Raw genomic sequence first — 17,233 nt, forward strand, 5'->3', positions numbered from 1 at the left:
CAAAAGATTCTTCCTGTGGAGTTCTGCTTCCCCCCAACTTCCTTACCAGACTCCCACCATCTGTCTAACTGCATGAGTGTGAGACATGCTAAAATCCAGTGGCACCAAGGCATTATACAATAACATAATATGAATAATACATAAATAAAATAAATTCTTATACACACATTAGCGTCAGTGTGCCCTCGAGTTGCTACATGTCTGCTAGTTTTACTGTTCAGGATGTTTTGTGTGTGTGTGTGAACTGCCTGCAGTGAACATAACTGTGCAGTCACACACACACACAGTAGTCACAGAGAGTACCGCTGTGGTAGGGTGACCATAAAGAGGACACTGGGCCCAGTCATGAAGAACTTTAATAATACTGTTAGCTTAAAGAAAACGACGTCTTCTCTGTGCAGTTAATGAATGGGATATTAATAAAAAATGTCATGTAGGCTTTTACAAGTAAACTAGTGTGGAATAAGAGGACTGTTGATCAGCCTACGCTGTGGAAAGCTGTGACTCTGTCACTGACACGTGTGGCATGATGGATGCAGTCATGCTGGGAGAAGCTACGTGAGTGCAGAAACCTCTGATCACCAGACGATCACGTGGTCGTCAGTTTTCAAACAGCTCATTGCAGTTTTATAAATCATCTTCAGAGGTTATTTGAACCTTGTCTTTGCAGAGACCTGCAGATCTGAGGCAGTAATGCAGTGATAATGACCAGCACACAGTGTAAGTCATGCTGCAGCTGCCCTGAATCTACAGTGTTGGTTATTCCCACCATGTCTCTCTGTTTCTGATCCAGTGTGGACGAGCTCTTTATTCAGTCTGAACTGGTTTTAATACTAAAATACAATTGATTTGTTATTCATAGATTTTCAGATTTACTCTTACACAAAAAAGTAAAACATTTTTGTTGCCAGATCACACGTATTTACTTCCAGTCCTGAACAGAAGGAAATCGTTTTGATGCCTAAATGACATTTTATGTTCAGTGACAGCCTGGTGTGCTTGGATCCATGAATGCAGTGGTGTTGTGAGTGGGCCCTGCTCGAGTCGTCAGTGCCAGTATGAGGTGTCAGTGAATATATTTACACATTACTTCATTTAAAGTACGAGTTTGTGTCTCTGTCCACAGGCAGCCAACCCCGGCTGTGTCCTGGAGGATTTTGTGCGCTGGTATTCACCTCGGGATTACGTAGAAGAGGAAGTGGTTGATGAGAAGGGCAACACGATGGTGACCGGGACACTCAGTCCCAGGATGAAGATCCCAGGCAACATGTGGGTGGAGGCTTGGGAGACTGCCAGGGTCACACCTGCACGACGCCAAAAAAGACTTTTTGATGACACCAAGGAGGCCGAGAAGGTCTGAAGCAGGTCGTTCGTTTTGCCGCATGCGTGTTTTTAAGCCAAACGTGTTTACTAAGTGGATCACAAAGTGTTTTCATGAATGTTTCTGCTGATTTTCAGGATCAGCTTCTGCCATGGGACCGTTTTGGCTCATGTATGTTGGAGAAGTCAGTTTAACACAGATCTGTGCTCACAGACATGTTGAAGCATTTTCACATGTTGATGAAAAAGGATCTGATGCTGTCACACACGATGTTTAACTGACACACAGCAGCTCTCTGTGGTGTGATGGTGTTAAATGAAGAACAACTTTAAACCAGCTTCTATTAATGATCCGGTCGGCTTTATGGGAAAGGGACAAACAGTAACTGGGGTTAGTTGTTTCCTCACCCAAAGAGGGTCCTGGATTTGGACCCGGGCAGGTCCCTGCCAAGCGTTTGCATGTTCTTCCTGCACATATGAAAGCAGAGCTCGGAGCTCCAGTTTGCACCATCACTGAAAATGTTGCCTGTCTTTTAAAGACATTGTTTATCCAAAAAGAGAAAGTTAAAAATAATGCTCACTGATAGTCTTATGACAGATTTAAAGATCTGGGTATGACTGGTCCCTCTGTGAATAACCATCATAGAGAAAGGTCACCGTTTATCTGGAGTCTTCTTCAGAGGCAGCCTGTTGGCTGTGCAAAAATATTCTGTTGATCTGAAAGAGCAAAAGGAAAACAGAAGCCAGGCAAACTAAACTTTTTGGGGGTTTGTCTTTAGGTTCTGCACTACATGGCGATGCAGAAACCTGCAGACCTGGCCCGTCACCTCCTGCCCTGTATACTTCATGCAACTATTCAGAAGTTGAAGGAAGAAGGTAAGTCCTCACCGTTTGGTTGAAAAACACGTTTATATGAAATAAAATCAGGGAAAATAACTCTGAGCCCACAGCAGGTAAATTACAGTAAGACCGAAATACAAAAAACTAAAGATATTAAAATAAGTACTAAGAAAATGAAATGCAACCCGAGATGTTAATGGAGAAAAAAACCCAGAAGCTGCATGAATAAAAAAGTAGAAATCTTGGACGCTGCCAGCATAATGCACAGGCTTTTGACTAGGCTCGCACACAAACACAAAGCAGAGGATGAAGCATCACCAAATATGTTTCCAAGCCAAAGAAGATAAGATGAAGCATACCTGCGCAGCGGTGGGTGATGAGGAGAGGCCGCAGCGTGTCTGTCTTAAAGTGCAAGTTTGTGACAGTTTAAAGCTTAACAAGCTAAGACGCCAAACATCCAGAGCACAAAGACAAGTCAGAGGGCTTTTTCAGACACACACTTCTAAACTGTCGTGCACAACAGTGTCTCTGCTAAAACTGCGTCTGTGCTCTGCCCCAGTAAAGTTGCCTATCGAGTGCTTAATGATAAGGTGCATGCTAGCTGCTTTCCTCTGCAGGTGGAGAAAGCCACTGATAGTGACAAAGGAATGACTTCTGCAGACAGGCTCCTGGCAGAGCCACTGCAGAGGAACTCTTTACAATCACTGACTGTGAAACGTGAGGACTGTGTGGGGACGTGCAGACGGGGGCGCGACGGCTGGGAAACGAGGAGGGCTGCAAGTGGACGCACTGTATGATACACGCTGGCGTCTACACAGCTCAGTCCTGAGCTGAGTGATGTAATGACTGATTGCATCGACACAGTCATTACATCAAAATACAACCCCTTTTTTCCGGCACTGAAGCGAAACAGGCTCCGCCCACACAGCCGTTCTGTATCACAGCTGTGATGCAAAAAGATTTGGGCACCACTGGTATAGAGTGAATGGAACCCAGAACCTGGAAGTGTCCAGTGATGTGAGGGTAAAGGACGTCTCACTGTGTACTTTGGTGCACAGATGAGTTTGTGGTCGGTTCAGTGAATGCAGCCCATGAGCTGCAGAAAAAGCCCAAATCCTGAGCCCCCCAAGATTTACTGCACATGTTTCTTTTTCTTTCTTTTTCAGCTATTTATTTATGAGTGACTTATGTATGTATGTATATATATGTATATATTGTACTATTCTTAGTTAGTGTATTGTCTGTCTTGTCTTAATGTTGGTTTATAATGGAGCACTGTAACAAAAAATAATTTCCCCCGGGGATCAATAAAGTATTCTGATTCTGATTCTGATTGATTTGGGCTCAAGATGTGTTCTGCACTGCAGGCCCTTGGACTCCATCAGGGTTTGGGCCAGTTTTGAGCTCTTATAAGTATCAGAGATGGACACGTGATATTTTCAGGGCTGCGTAGGCATGATGGGTAGAACATGACCCTGGTGTTAAAATGCAGGTAAATGTGATTTAGTTTGTTTACTCTAACTAGCTACCCAACCCTCACTGTGAAAGGAGCCTGGAAAGTTTCCCCAGCATGAATTTCTTTCAGTCAAGTTTTCTCCAGTAATGATCAGAAATCAGATAAAACCCACTCTTTATTTTATTCTACACACAATAAATTGATAATTATTCCAGGATACAGAAAAGTCTAGATTTCGTCTTCAGACTGTCACATCTGGAGCAGGGCATAATTTGATTTGGTTTTTAGAAGAAGCTAAAGATCTTTCAGTCGTGTTGCTGTTGTTCCCTGACACCTGCAGTGCAACCATTAATTTAGCTAATGAGAGTTCACGTATAATTATAACAGGTCTTAGTTTCTGGATCGTCTCTAAGTTGACGGTATACTGCTAAGACCAGTTCTGAGTCTAGAGACAGCCAATGAGAGACACTAGTAAGGACATCACTGAGGAGAGTTTTCTAGTACTTTGGAGAAACCTCAATCAGCTAACGTCCTGCTGTGATACTCAGACCTTTTCTCTAATTAAACCAGAAAGCTAGTTTTCATTTATTCTGTAATATCCCAGAATGTTTCAGCAGGTCAGAAATGCTTTGGTGCATATCCAGGTTGTATGCAAATTAATTCTGATTAAGTCAGGACTACAAAATACAAAACATAGCTTGGACACAACAATAATGTCCTCGTTTCACTTCTTTAAAAAATGTATTTTGATCTTATGACACTTACTAAAAGCTTTACTTCCAGAGGTTGACAGAGACGCTCCGTGCTGATAACACGTGAATGTGTGAAGGTTTGTATCATATCTATCTAACAGACTCCAGTTTGTTCATGTAAATGGAGAGTCCTCTTCACACACTGAGGTTATTATGGAGTTCCACAGGGTTCAGTGCTAGGACCAATTCTGTTTACATTATACATGCTTCCCTTAGGCAGCATCATTAGAAGACATAGCATACATTTACACTGCTATGCTGATGACACCCAGCTCTATCTGTCCATGAAGCCAGATAACACACACCAATGAGTTAAACTGCAGGAATGTCTTAAAGACATAAAGACCTGGATGGCCGCTAACTTTCTGCTTCTTAATTCAGATCAAACTGAGGTTATTGTACTCGGTTATTGTAGATGGCCCCGCCCCTCCCTGAGCCTGGCTCTGCTGAAGGCTTCTTCCTGTTTAAAGGGAGTTTTTCCTTGTGCCAAAGCACATGTGGGTATATTCCTGGACAAAAGGCTTAGTTTCTATTTGCAGATGTGTTCTGTGATCCTCTGAAATAGCTGGATTAATTAACTCCAATAATAATCCATCAAGACTTTGTGGATATGTTTTAATCTCTGTAAAGATTATTATAAAATGTTGTGAAGGTTTTGTTTATTTCAAAAGGATCTGTATTAGTAAGATAATAGTTTGCAGGTTTACTCGATTTTAGGCTTTTTCTCATGTTAACAGTAATTGAGGTTACAAACGTGGCAGGTCTTTCTTTTAATCACAGCTTTCTGTCACTCTGGAAACACTGTCATTTCTTCTCTTTCAGAGTCTGCTGAAGATATTCCATCAGTGCAAAAAACCATTCAGCAAGCTACAGTTCAAGCGAGCAAGCTCCTGCAGTCCCCCAACCAGGACTACAAGAAGTTAGAGGTCAGTGAAAACTCGACCGGACTTTCCACAAATGATTCAGTTTAAAAGAAAGTATCATTAGATTCACCCAAAAAAGTTTTGTTTTTAATACATTATTGATTGATTGTTAACTGTGTTTTTGTTGTAGTTGAGTATGTGCTGTACATGAGGTGTACGTAGACTGGACAGTGTGCACCATGGCTGAGAACTTGGCTGATAATTATTATGACTGTTGATGGTTGAACCATGAAAACAGGGGTGTGGTGCAGTGGGATTGTAGTGGGAGCTGGAGTAATAAACTCCAGTGCTTCCTCAGTGATGGCTAACTTTTTTCTAAACCTAGGTAATTCCTTCGGCTGTTCCCACCTGGGCTCAAAGCTTTTATACTCTGCTGATATCGGATGTGTTTATCAGTGATCGAAAACAGAGACTGAGATTGTTATTATTGAGTTTGATCACACGTTAGGTGCATTAAACACCTGCTTTAATACTGTCCTAAAGTCTGAGAACAATCATCACTTCTTCACATATAAAAATGTTCTTCTCACTAGCACTCAGTATCCATACAGCCCCTTTTCTTTGAATAACACTGTACAGCTGCACAGCTAAACCCCACCATGTTATATTTGCTTGATTGGACAGTCTTGTTGTGTAAAAGTATTCTTGGCTTTCTCAAAGTACATTTAAGTATGCCATGTATCCACTGTGACTCCAAACACGCCTTTTACACCCCGAGACTCAGCCTATAACGTATCACGTAGGAAAAACCACGTACAGTGGGGCAAAAAAGTATTTAGTCAGCCACCGATTGTGCAAGTTCCCCCACCTAAAATGATGACAGAGGTCAGTAATTTGCACCAGAGGTACACTTCAACTGTGAGAGACAGAATGTGAAAAAAAAATCCATGAATTCACATGGTAGGATTTGTAAAGAATTTATTGGTAAATCAGGGTGGAAAATAAGTATTTGGTCAATAACAAAAATACAACTCAATACTTTGTAACATAACCTTTGTTGGCAATAACAGAGGTCAAACGTTTACTATAGGTCTTTACCAGGTTTGCACACACAGTAGCTGGTATTTTGGCCCATTCCTCCATGCAGATCTTCTCGAGAGCAGTGATGTTTTGGGGCTGTCGCCGAGCAACACGGACTTTCAACTCCCGCCACAGATTTTCTATGGGGTTGAGGTCTGGAGACTGGCTAGGCCACTCCAGGACTTTCAAATGCTTCTTACGGAGCCACTCCTTTGTTGCCCGGGCGGTGTGTTTTGGATCATTGTCATGTTGGAAGACCCAGCCTGGTTTCATCTTCAAAGTTCTCACTGATGGAAGGAGGTTTTGGCTCAAAATCTCACGATACATGGCCCCATTCATTCTGTCCTTAACACGGATCAGTCGTCCTGTCCCCTTGGCAGAAAAACAGCCCCATAGCATGATGTTTCCACCCCCATGCTTCACAGTAGGTATGGTGTTCTTGGGATGCAACTCAGTATTCTTCTTCCTCCAAACACGACGAGTTGAGTTTATACCAAAAAGTTCTACTTTGGTTTCATCTGACCACATGACATTCTCCCAATCCTCTGCTGTATCATCCATGTGCTCTCTGGCAAACTTCAGACGGGCCTGGACATGCACTGGCTTCAGCAGCGGAACACGTCTGGCACTGCGGGATTTGATTCCCTGCCGTTGTAGTGTGTTACTGATGGTGACCTTTGTTACTTTGGTCCCAGCTCTCTGCAGGTCATTCACCAGGTCCCCCCGTGTGGTTCTGGGATCTTTGCTCACCGTTCTCATGATCATTTTGACCCCACGGGATGAGATCTTGCGTGGAGCCCCAGATGGAGGGAGATTATCAGTGGTCTTGTATGTCTTCCATTTTCTGATGATTGCTCCCACAGTTGATTTTTTCACACCAAGCTGCTTGCCTATTGTAGATTCACTCTTCCCAGTCTGGTGCAGGTCTACAATACTTTTCCTGGTGTCCTTCGAAAGCTCTTTGGTCTTGGCCATGGCGGAGTTTGGAGTCTGACTGTTTGAGGCTGTGGACAGGTGTCTTTTATACAGATGATGAGTTCAAACAGGTGCCATTCATACAGGTAACGAGTGGGGGACAGAAAAGCTTCTTACAGAAGACGTTACAGGTCTGTGAGAGCCAGAGATTTTCCTTGTTTGAGGTGACCAAATACTTATTTTCCACCCTGATTTACGAATAAATTCTTTACAAATCCTACCATGTGGATTCATGGATTTTTTTTTTCACATTCTGTCTCTCACAGTTGAAGTGTACCTCTGGTGCAAATTACTGACCTCTGTCATCATTTTAGGTGGGGGAACTTGCACAATCGGTGGCTGACTAAATACTTTTTTGCCCCACTGTATGTGTATAAATGTGACAGTCTTGGGGTCTCATGCTGTCAGGATTGAGCAGACAGTTGTTCTTGTCCTGTGTGCAGGATTTCATTAACCAGCTGCTGAGCATGGAGACAGTCATCACTCAAGCTCGCTCGCTCAAGGCCAAGTTCTCCATTCCTGAGGACGACAGCGGAGAGGCTGCTGATGAACTGAAGAAGTGAGTCGCAGAGTTTGAGCTGCGCTCACTGACAGCTTTGTTTGTGCTGTTGGTGACATGTAACCGTCTTCACCGTCACTATAGATAGTTTGTCAGTAACAGGTTGTCACGATGAATCTGTTAACGTTTCACAAAGACGCTGTCTGAAGGATCACAGTCAGTTCACACGTTTCACCTTTCACCTTGTCACGCCTGCAGTTAGTGCAAAACGCGGCGGCGCGATTTTTAACCGGTAGTAGGAGATTCGATCACATCACTCCGGTTCTGGCTTCCTTGCATTGGCTTCCCATTGATTTTAGGTTTCGTTTTAAGGTCCTTTTATTGGTTTTTAAATCTTTAAATGGTCTGGCTCCTGTGTACTTATCTGACTTGCTGAAGCCACATGTTCCTCCTCACTCGCTCCGTTCAGCTGAGCAGCTGCTGCTGTCGGTCCCTAAGTCGCGGCTGAAATGCAGAGGAGACCGTGCCTTTTCAATTGCGGCTCCGATGCTCTGGAATAACCTTCCCCTCCAAATTAGACAAGCGTCATCAGTGCAGGTCTTTAAGTCCAGATTGAAAACCTATTTTTATTCCCTGGCTTTTAACTGTAGGAAACTGACACCTTCTTATTATTTTATTGTATGTAATGATTTTATGGTATTTTTAATTTGGTTGTTGTTTTGATCTGTGTTGTTCAGCACTTTGGTCTGCCTGGTGTGTTCTTAAAGTGCTATACAAATAAACGATGATGATGATGATGTTTCTTTCTCGCTCATGTTGGTGGTCTTATTTATAGTTTTGGTGTCTTCAGGTTTTACATGTTCTTATTTAAGTGTTTTGTTTTGTGGGAATATTGTAACATTTCCCACATTGTGTGTTGTCTCTAGGTTTGTGAGCTCCCTGCTGGAGGAACCAGAGGTGGTAGTGACAGGAGCAGGCCAGGGCCTGGCTGGCAGTATAATCCACAGACTCTTCATCAGTGCTCAGAGGGTAACTCTCACTCTCCGTGTCCTTCCCACGTCTTGCTGTCAGTTTCATGTATACAGTCATGTATTTGTCATCTATAGAGACATCTTTAGAGGTACACACACACACCAGTCAACCACTTATTCAATATCAGCATCAAGAATAGGTCGGTGTCCCGGTCCTAGAACAAGACATGAAGTCAGCGCTGTTTTATTTATATATGCTTCATGTAGATGAAACTGGAAGGACGTGGTCAGCACTGATGTAAAGATGCGGTGTTTTCTGTCAGTGTCAGGAGAGTCTGCTCTATTGTAACGTTGTTTCTTCCTGAAACACACAATTGCTGTGCTGTGAAGCACGTTCAGAGCTATAAGAACCAGTCTGTTTAACTATCAATGAAAAATGAAGAATTATCAGTTTGACTGTGTGACAATTCTGCAGGAACAAAGTTGTGCAGCTCTCTCCACAGTGGAGCAGATCTCCTTCCTGTCTTTGACGCTTCTTTTTCTCTTTCTGCTGTAACAACTATTAATGTGCATTTGTATATGTTTACAGTGTTAGCAGAAACAAAGCTTTGGTGGCCGTGACTCCAGAGATGGAGCCGAGTATCTAATCGAATCATCGGTTTGTTCTTTAAGCCTTAAACGTGTCCATGTGCGCCACACTGGATCCCAGATTGACTCTGATGCATCAACTGGAACATGAATCCAAAATCCTGCTCCTTCAAGGTCTTAAATAATCAGGCCCCATCTTATCTTAATGACCTTGTAGTACCATATCAGCCTATTAGAGCACTTCGCTCTCGCTCTGCAGGCCTACTTGTTGTTCCTAGAGTATTTAAAAGTAGAATGGGAGGCAGAGCCTTCAGTTTTCAGGCCCCTCTTCTGTGGAACCAGCTTCCAGTTTGGATTCAGGAGACAGACAAAACTTTCCTCTTTGATAAAGTTGGATCAGGAACCTTAATTAGTCTGCAATAGACCCTGTGCACGAGAAAATGGTAACTTCCTGTTTTAAGATCGGATGCAGGGTTGTACATTTCCGGTAGCTTTACTTTGCGGTCAATTGCTGCTGCAAAGATGGACTCCAAAATCATGTCCAAAATATGAAAACAGAAAGATGGCGTTAAGTTACAAAGAGCAGAAGGTGGGAACACTCACCACTGCTGTGTCATAAAAAAAATCAAATGATCAGTTTTGAGGTTTGAAGCGTGCAGATCGATTGGTGGTTTACATCACTCAACACAAGCAGAACTGCATTACAGAATCAGAAGCACATCTCTGTATAGTGACAGTTCTTATGATTTAAACAGCATTCAAACTACAGGTGAACAATAGTCAAAGGTTTCCCTGCTAGTCAAGTACACACCTACACAGCATGTCAACAAACCGTGGTAAGGGTCTCTATGCATGAGTATTTACGAAGGGTATGTTGTGACGTACCTTCAAAATTACCGCGGTCCCTCGCTATAACGCGGCCTCGCTGTTTCACAGATTTTTTTTTTGTGCAAGTTTGCATGCTTTTTTTTTTTTTGCGCACAGCGCTTTGTGTTCTGCATCCTGATTGGCTGCAGACTATTGTTGATCTCCTCCATGCCGTCTCTCCTGTACAGTACAGAATCGCTGATTCATTGATTCATTAATGATTCACTGATGTTGAATTATCTCTCAGCTGCTCTGTTCTCATGTGCTGGACCTGAAAACACGGTTTGATCTTTGGTTTCTGTAATACTGGACTTATTTGTCTACGAAGGTTTGAACTTTGAGAGCTTAAACAAGAGAGAAACGTGTGAAAATGTTCATGCCTGTCTGAGTGTATAAATCAAATCAAATCAAATCACTTTTATTGTCACATCACATGTGCAGGTACATTGGTACAGCACATGTGAGTGAAATTCTTGTGTGCGAGCTTCACAAGCAACAGAGTTGTGCAAAATACAAGAATGGCTACATCTGAAACTAATAAATATATGTACAATATATAATAGTATATGCATTTCTGGATGTGTATACTAAATATTTTTCTACGTGTGTGTGTGTGTGTGTGTGTGTGTGTACACATATTTTACAAATTAAATAGAGTAAACAATAAATAAAATATATAAAAAAAAATAAAATATACAGAGTTGAATATGTGCAAAACAGTGGCATTACTGTACAGTATGGAGTGCATAATGTTGAAGTTCCAGTAGTGAAGCTGAGGTGTCTATGACGTGTTCAGCAGTCTGATGGCCTGATGGAAGAAGCTGTCTCTCAGTCTGCTGGTACGGGACCGGATGCTGCAGAACCTCCTTCCTGATGGAAGCAGTCTGAACAGTTTATGGCTGGGGTGACTGGAGTCCTTGATGATCCTCCCTGCTTTCCTCAGGCACCGCTTCCTGTAGATGTCTTGGAGGGAGGGAAGCTCACCTCCAATTATCCGTTCAGAGCACCGCACTACTCGCTGGAGAGCTTTGCAGTTGTAGGCGGTGCTGTTGCCATACCAGGTGGTGATGCATCCAGTGAGGATGCTCTCAATGGCACAGTGATAGAAGGTCCTGAGGATGAGGGGGCTCATGCCGAATCTTTTCAGTCTCCTGAGAAAGAAGAGGCGCTGCTGCGCTATAAAGTGTGTAGTGACGGGTTTTACCTTAAAACATCTATAATAATTGTAAAAAATAAAGTTGGCTACTTCGCAGATTTCACCTGTCGCAGGATATTTTTAGAACGTAACTCCCGCGATAAACGAGGGAGCGCTGTTTACAGATACTGAGAAGTATAAAATTTGAATCCTTTCTCTCGTTTGCTCTGAGGCACGGGGGGAAAATATCGACAAGTCGATCAACATCATCTACAGATACATTCGACATCTCGAGAAATGTAAATCGCCACTTGATTCGTCCATTTGGTTGAAAAAACGACCGTGAACAAGGAGCAAATATCACACCGGAAACTAAGCGCTATACGCCGGAAGTAGCATATGCTAAGGCGCACAGGTCTAAGTTATAGGTCTAAGTTTCCCATGATGCACTGGGTGTTTCTTCTTCACTCAGCATGTGTTAGTAGACCTCTCTGCATTCAGTCCGTCTGCCCCTCATCTATCGATGGATGTTAGAGGCTTTGGTTCCCACTGTCGCTCACAGACGGTCACCTAATGTTTCCTGTGTAACTGCAGGGTCTTTGCCTTATAACATAGAAGCAGCTTGAGGTAACTGTTGTTGTGATGCTGTGTGTGTGTAATAAAGCTTCCTTACTGACAGTGGGTCACCACAGCTTGTAGCTCCATGTATTTGATGTGGCACGCTGACACAACCCTAAAGAGATTTGTGTGTATGAATAAAGTTTATTGTTCATACAGTTCATTGCTGTATGTCTGTGAAAGGCTGAATGAGGGTTGTAGCTCCCTCAGCAGCTGTGGAGCGATGGCTCGTGGTCACCTGATTCAGCCCTGGAGATGTGGTTGGTTAGACACGCTGCTTTAGTTTACACTACAAACCACACTCACCTGTTTACACTCCTTTTGTGTTACAACCACCTTGTTACACTCAAACACCAGATGATGCATCTGAGCCAACTAAGGATTCACTGAGACTGAAGAAGCTCGAGATCATAAGAATTTGAGGCTCAGCTGATACAGTATCATAGGAGAATCCAACCATTGTATGTCAAGAGACTCTAGGCAGTGAAAGCTCCATCTGGAGGAGGAACGACGTGGTTCAGAGCGTTGCCTCCTGCAGCTGGTGACATGTTCAGATTTCAGCTCTGTCGGTTAGAAAGTCTGTTTTTGTTTTTCATCTGTGTGTTGCTCTTTCATCCTTTTGTTCTTCCTGTTTCTTGCATCAAGCTGGCTGACTTCACCACTGATGAGGTAACCATGCAGTAAGCCTCGTGTCGCTCACAGTTACATTTAACATAGTGCGATAAACACACTCAGTCACTGTAAGGTGCATCCTCTCTAAAGGTTCACATAACAGACAAACAGGATAATAAAAATAATCTGGTTCTCTGCAGCGTCCTCAGATGAACAACACACAACAATAATACACGTCTCAGTATTTGTTACACTGAACACAAATATAAACACAACACTTTTGTTTCCATGAGCTGAACCGGATCCTGACTGGTTTTGCAACATGTAAATGGTAAATGGCCTGTATTTGTATAGCGTTTTTCTAGTCCCTAAGGACCCCAAGCGGGCAGGGATAGCTCAGTAGGTAAAGTGGTCGCCCCATGATCGGAAGGTCGGCGGTTCGAATCCACTTAACGGCTACCCTGAGGTACCCCTGAGCAAGGTACCGTCCCTACACACTGCTCCCCGGGCGCCTGCTTAGTGGGCTGCCCACTGCTTCACTGAGTGAATGGGTCAAATGCAGAGAAAAACAAGTAATTTCCCCATGGGGATCAATAAAGTATCCATTATTATTATTATTATTATTATTATTATTATTATTGTGGGCAGTCTCAGACACACCTGTGCAATATTCATGCTGTCTAATCAGCACCTTGACATGCCACACCAAAAAATAATTTCTGTCCACTATGAGATGAAGGAGAACAACAGCCTGATACCTGCAGGCCTGACAGCAGCAGATGTGTCACTGCTGTAACACCTGTAACACTCAGCAGTCGCCTCATTGTTCTGACACACACAACAAAACTATTGACTACACTACACACGAACTACACACTAACTACACACTAACTACATAAGATTTGCGCTAAACGTCGCAAATCTCTCACATCTCCAAGCACCGCCGTCACTCCTAAAACTTCCTCCCGTTTCTAGCCCTTGCCATATCATTTTTGATTGGTCCACATGGTACATTTTTCCACCAATAGGAAAGGCTGGGAGTTTTGGTGTTTTTGTTCACAGGCTTTCGAGCGTTTTCCTTATAAAACGGCGTTTTTACCGTCTCTTCCTGCAGTAAATATAAACAACGACAGTATTCAGGAAGAAAACCAAACATTGCAGATATTTTATCATAACTCTGGTTTTACGTGGCCGATCAACACAATTTAAAAACTGGTATAAAGTCCACACTTTGTCCGTCAGTTGTTCGTCTGTCCTGCTCACATCTCCAGTGGTTGTACACGTTGTCATTAACGTGGCTTCACTCCACATCAGCCGCTTTGCTAAAACACCGGTGTCGGCACATAAGGACGCTGTCAGAGCCTGACAACCACGTATGCGAATGTGAATCGGATCATTGGCTGGACTGTGGGATAAGGTGGCCTCGTTCTAATCCCATACAGGAGCAGCCAGTCACTGACTCACACTGCAAAACAGGATCGTTAAAGTTTTAATTTTAATTTCAATTCAGGTGATTTAAAAAAAAAAAATAATTTTTGTGTGCACAACGCAGATTTTCTGTGCGCAGAGACGTGCCAGCAGTGCGCAATTGTGCACGCGCGCAGCTTAGAGGGAACATTGCTTGCGAGTGTCGGGTCTTTTGTGTTTGTAGAAAATGTTTCATATCTTTGAGTTCAGCTCATGGAAAACAGGAGCAAAAACAAAAGTGTTGCGTTTATATTTTTGTTCAGTGTAAAACATCAGGTTTGACCCAGAATAGAGTTTGATCCACATGGTGGCGCTGTGAAAAGTGCGCGCTGTACTGGTGTCACCAGTGTTCCCAGCCCACAGACCAGTGCTGCCACTAATCGAGTTTCATTAGCAGCATCTAAATGCTGTTTAAAGGTGGACTTCATCTGTCACACAGGAGCAGTTTGGCTTTGCTTTGCTTAAATAATGACCTGGTGTATTTCTGTATACACACCTGCTAAGGATCAGGTGACTTTTATAATAAAAGGTTAATACGTAAAAACTTAAAGATAAAAAGGGCTGTTTTTAGCAGTATTTAGGCTGCAGTCTGTGTATTATGTCCATGATATTCTACATTACAGTAAAAACAGTAATTATATAAAGAACAGATGGATCAGGATCCTGTCTGTTCTTTACTATGATCTCAGCTGATAATGAGGCTTGAAAGAGACATGTTTGAACTTTTGCATTGATCAGACAAATAAGCCTGCATGTTTGCATGAGCTTTAACTGTAAAACATGAAGCCTTTATTATTAAAAAAACAAAACCCTTTTGGTGTCATACAGGTAAGAAAGCAGTGAAGCGTTTTTCTCTCTAACAGATGTTTCATCTGTTTTCTCTGCCGTTGCTCTGATGGGACCTGCAGGGTGTTTTTGGTGACGTGGAGGTTTGCACAGTTGTTGCCTGTGGTGTGTGTAGAAATGTTCATGTTCTAGTCCCACTGTGAAGCACATAGACGTGTCCTGACTTCCTGTCTGTCCCACACTCTGTCTCTGTTTGTTGCTGCCAACAGTACAAGTCATCTTTGCAGATTTTACTGAATTAACAAAAAACATGTTTACTGAAAGACTTATTCAGTAAACATGTTTGTTACACTGAGACTGAAACAGAGATCCCTGTTTACGCTCATAGAAAACGAGCCTCTGTTTTACTTTATTGAAATCATTTCTAATCACAGACAGGATCAGCAGCGTGCAGCTGCAGTGAGGTGTTAGTAGAGGAGCTGTGTTTGTGAGCTGTAGTCTGGATCAGGTCTCTGTGGGAGACTCGGTTACAGTACTTCTGAATATCCACGTGTCCACCTCACACAGCACATTTCTTCAGAATCGGTTGCTGTTTGCTAACATTTGACCTTTGCCCTTTTAGGCTGCCCTTCTGGCGCCCGTCGATGAGGACTTGGGATCTGACAAGAAGCAAACTGGGGGAAGCAGCAGAGTACCAGACTTCCCTCCTCCAGCAGGCCGGGAGATCTTGTTGCGCACCTGTGTGCCGCGACCAGCAGCGTACTCCAAGGCGCTGCCTCAGCGGCTCTTCTGTGTCCTGATGAGGGAGGAGTTTAGGTTGGCCGGAGCCTTTTCCACAGACACGTCCTTCTTTTAAGTCCTGTGAACAATTCACACCTGGGATGAAGATAAGTGAAGGACACAGGATGGAGACTTTCACATGTATGAACGTGGCCATGGAGTAAGATCATAGAAATACATTTCTTCATTTGTTTGCTTTATTTGTAAGAACGGTGCAATATTTCAGCATCTACGGCTCGCCCAAGCTTAAAAGCAGGAAGCAGTATATTACTGGCATTGATTAAGAAGCATTTATGGCTTTGTCTGGAAATATGTGAAACTACATCCTTCTGTGTATAAAGCTGCAGCTTCCCACGGTGCTGAGATAAAAGTTTCACACTAAAACCTTCATTTTACCTTCAAAGCTTCTCTTGATGCCTTTTTAAGGAAATGAAATTTGTCGTTAGGATGGAGTTCCCCATCCTGCACTCACCACACGCTAACACAACCTTCTCAACTCTGATATTTAGTAGATTATATTTCAGTTGCAGGGATTGGTCCTGATGGTAAACATGAGAGTCGGTGAGGACTTCATGGGTCGTTTCAGCTGAGGTCCATCCTCCAGCATGTCCTGCTGCTGGATTAACACACAGCTGTTTGTTTGCATCCGACCAGAACCAGACCGTGCAGTTCTTATTCCTGTTCATAAGCTGATTGTTCAAACATGAAGCTCTTTGACGTTGTATAAAAACTGAAACGACACTTTACAGCTGACTGTGATGTTTTAAATGGAGCTGGTTCCTCGAGGCGCGTCCGACAGCGTGAGGGGAAAATTGGTTTTGTAATATTTTCTTTGTTTTGTTAAGGGTGTATCCATCCCATAATACAGACACTTTTAACGACAGGGCGTTTTCTGATTTGCTTTCAGTGTTCATTTGATTTGTTACTAGAGCAGCAGTCAGTGCTTTACAGTTGGTTCACTGTCGTCTTGTTTCCTCCCTCGTCCCGCTGACCACCCCACACGCCGCCTCCTGTTAAAGGCTAACGTGGGTCCTTCCACCCACAGCTGCAGCACACACGCAGGATTTTTGATTTGGGGAATGTTCTCTGTAATATTGTAGAGCTGACTGCTGTTGTTGGCACTGTAAAACAATAAAGCTGAATTGAACTAAAGTGAATAATTTGAAAATGACTCAGTGTTTTATCAGCGACATGTTACCACAGCCTTTTAAGATCACTGAACCTGTTACTTCAAAAAACAACATGTAATGTTGAAGGGGACAAAGAGTTAGATCATGTTTGACACCTTTGTTGATCAAAACTTCTAAGATCCAGGTTGAATAAAACAGCATTAGGTGTGTGATTTCACTCTGCTCCACACACCTGCGTGCTCCAATCAGAGACACCAGAGGAACAGGTGATGAATGTGATGGGGAAGTATACGCAGGTGTGACATACAGAGCCGTGGGAATTACAGGACATTATTACTGTTGATATATTCTCAGCGATCAGCTGTTAGTGAAGAGCATGAAAACCTTACTGCACGTCGGTCCGCTCAACTTAGCTCGCTGGATAATTTACTCGTCAGCTTGAAAACATTTAACTTTAACAAAATGTTCACCAACATAGGGGTCAGTGCAGGTCA

At 43.0% G+C, this 17,233-nt stretch overlaps 1 protein-coding gene across 11 annotated transcripts in view; it reads left to right on the top strand.

The window, feature by feature from the left end:
• Positions 1 to 16,766, top strand: part of rab3gap1 (RAB3 GTPase activating protein subunit 1) — a 61,471-nt gene extending 44,705 nt beyond the window's left edge. For 3 of the 11 annotated variants that reach the window (XM_080305696.1, XM_080305700.1, XM_080305707.1), the window contains 7 exons: positions 1,127 to 1,354; positions 2,100 to 2,196; positions 5,191 to 5,294; positions 7,730 to 7,845; positions 8,712 to 8,814; positions 12,610 to 12,633; positions 15,452 to 16,766. In XM_080305696.1, the coding sequence (XP_080161822.1) occupies positions 1,127 to 1,354; positions 2,100 to 2,196; positions 5,191 to 5,294; positions 7,730 to 7,845; positions 8,712 to 8,814; positions 12,610 to 12,633; positions 15,452 to 15,685 (906 nt within the window). In that variant the 3' untranslated portion in view covers positions 15,686 to 16,766. Of the gene's footprint in view, positions 1 to 1,126; positions 1,355 to 2,099; positions 2,197 to 2,777; positions 2,935 to 4,399; positions 4,446 to 5,190; positions 5,295 to 7,729; positions 7,846 to 8,711; positions 8,815 to 12,609; positions 12,634 to 14,951; positions 14,973 to 15,451 lie in introns of those variants that run through there. The other 8 variants (XM_080305699.1, XM_080305701.1, XM_080305697.1 and 5 more) reach the window with 6 other exon arrangements.
• Positions 16,767 to 17,233: the final 467 nt, after the last annotated feature.

The sequence above is a fragment of the Astatotilapia calliptera genome, chromosome 8, assembly GCF_964374335.1.
Source record: "Astatotilapia calliptera chromosome 8, fAstCal68.1, whole genome shotgun sequence".
Lineage (NCBI taxonomy): Eukaryota > Metazoa > Chordata > Actinopteri > Cichliformes > Cichlidae > Astatotilapia > Astatotilapia calliptera.